Raw genomic sequence first — 2,443 nt, forward strand, 5'->3', positions numbered from 1 at the left:
AACTGCTGAACTTGAATTAATATGCAAATTAGACACCATCAAGTTAGGCTTGAATAGAGACTGGGAATTGCTGAGCTATTATACACATTGAATCTATTTCCCCATGTTAAGTATTCTCACATCTCTTGTCAAACTGTCTGTAATGGGCTATCTTGATTATCACTATAAATTTTTTTCTCTTAATTAATTAGCCCCTTAGAGTGGGTAGCACAACTCCCACCTTTTCATGTTCTCTATATGTGTACATATATTTCCTCACTATATGTTCCATTCTGTGCATCCAATGAAGTGGGCTGTAGCCCACGAAAGCTTATGCTCAAATAAATCTGTTACTCTCTAAGGTGCCACAAGTACTCCTGTTCATTTTGTGGATACAGACTAACACGGCTGCTACTCTGAAAACGAATATTAAACAGAGTTTCAACAAATTGGTCAAAAACAAAAGAACAGAGATTAATAGAGGAAGAGATTCTTTTTATAGAATGAGACAGATCTTCAGCTGGCATAAATTGGCCATAGTGCCCCTGAAGTCAGTGGGTCAGATTAAAGAGATATGGAGAGAGAGGAAAGGGAGAAATGTGTGAATTAGCATTGGGCTGTAGAGTCAGAGCACTCACTCTGGATTTAGGAGACCCAAGATCCAGTCCCCTGTGCTCCAGTGACATTTGTACAACTGGGAATCTGGCCAACTGACTTCAATCGAGACACACTGATTTAGACCAACTGAGGTTTTCTCCCAACGTGTCCATCAGTTACCTGAGCTGAGAATTTCCCAAACACACGTTATCCACAGTTCTATGCTCTCTGATGTAAAAATATGTAATTTAATTTATTTCAGATCATCAACATTACATGAGAAACTTCAATTTCCCCAACATTTTTCCTAGACCTGTTTTCTAGCACTCACCCTAGATGTGGACCCAGGATCCCTTTCTCTTTGCTCCAGTGTCTCTTCTACCCAACGGGGATATGGCCTGCTGAGTTTAATGGAGCCGCACTGATTTGGACCAGTTGAGGCTTTGGACCAAAGTGTCAGATACCTGAACAGAGAATCTCCCAAACACAAGTTATCCACAGTTCTGTGTTCTTTTTTTTAAAATAAGATTGTCACTACTTGAGAAATTTCAATTTCCCTAACATTTTCCCTACAGCTGTTTTCACCTCATTGTTTTTCAGGCTGTAGATGATGGGGTTTAACATGGGGGTCAAAATGCTGTACTGAATGGAGAATATTTCAACCAGCACCACAGAGGAGACTGAGCTGGGTTTGGTGTACCGGAGAAAACCTGTCAGGTAGAATAAGCTAACCACAATCAGGTGGGAGCTGCAGGTGGAGAAGGCTTTTTGCCTGCCCTCCGCAAAGCGTATCCTCAGGATGGTGGAGATGATGTGAATATATGAGATCAGGGAGAAAAGAAAGGAGCTTGATCCAAGTATGACAGTAGAAGTAAGAAGCACTAATTGATTGGTGAGGGTGTCAGTGCAGGACAGTTGTAATAGAGGAGGGAGCTCACAGCTGAAATGGCTGATTTGATTGGGCCCACAAAAATACAACTTGAAGGTAAAAACAGTGTTAAGCAGGGCATGGAAGAAGCCTATTGCCCATGCACCACTCACCAGCTGAACACAGATCCTTGTGCTCATTCTCTCCATGTAACGCAATGGGTCACAGATGGCAGCATAGCGGTCATAAGCCATCGCTGAGAGAATGAAAGCTTCAGTAACAGCTAAGAGGAAAAAGAAGAACATCTGGGTAATACAGCCATTGACAGAAATAGTTTTGTGCTCTGCGAGTAAGTCCATCAGCGTTTTAGGTACCGTGGCTGAGGAATAGCAGATATCAACAAAGGATAAATGGAAGAGTAAGAAGTACATAGGGATGTGAAGGTGAGAATCAGCTCTTATCACCACCATGATCACTATGTTACCAGCCAGAGTGATTAGGTAAATAACTAAAAACACCAAGAAGAGAAAAATCTGCATCTGTGGGTCACTGGAAAGTCCCAGGAGAATAAATTCGGTCACCGTGGTTTGATTTTCCATTAATATTTTTTCAGCAAAACTATGACCTATAAGACAAATAAATAAACAAATAAAATTAACTCAGATTATAAAAGTGAATTGAACTGTCATCTAGAAGTCATCTCTTCAGTAGGATGAATATAAAGAGAGCCCTATTCTATCATGTAAAATATATATTTTTTTAAATACAGAAGATTTAGAATAGCAACAGTGATAAGATGGATGCAATTTGTGTGTTCTACAGAGACAAAATAGGCCAGATACACTACAGGACTTAGATCCTTAAATGCCACTTTAAGCACCTAAATCACAGAATCAGGCCCCACAGGTATTCACAAAATCCCCGCCCAGCTGGGACTATGGGACAATCTGATGCAGGACTTGCTTAGCCTTTCCTGTTGAATCTGTTCCACTGTAGTTA

General features: G+C 40.6%; 1 protein-coding gene across 1 annotated transcript; it reads right to left on the bottom strand.

Moving 5' to 3' along the window:
* Nucleotides 1-955: 955 nt before the first annotated feature.
* LOC101938529 (olfactory receptor 5G9-like) lies at nt 956-2,043 on the bottom strand. The gene has a single exon (XM_005311927.2). It carries the CDS (start codon nt 2,041-2,043, stop codon nt 1,111-1,113), a length of 933 nt encoding a protein of 310 aa, XP_005311984.2. The 3' UTR covers nt 956-1,110.
* Between the last annotated feature and the right edge of the window lie 400 nt (nt 2,044-2,443).

Source organism: Chrysemys picta, chromosome 12, assembly GCF_011386835.1.
Source record: "Chrysemys picta bellii isolate R12L10 chromosome 12, ASM1138683v2, whole genome shotgun sequence".
Lineage (NCBI taxonomy): Eukaryota > Metazoa > Chordata > Testudines > Emydidae > Chrysemys > Chrysemys picta.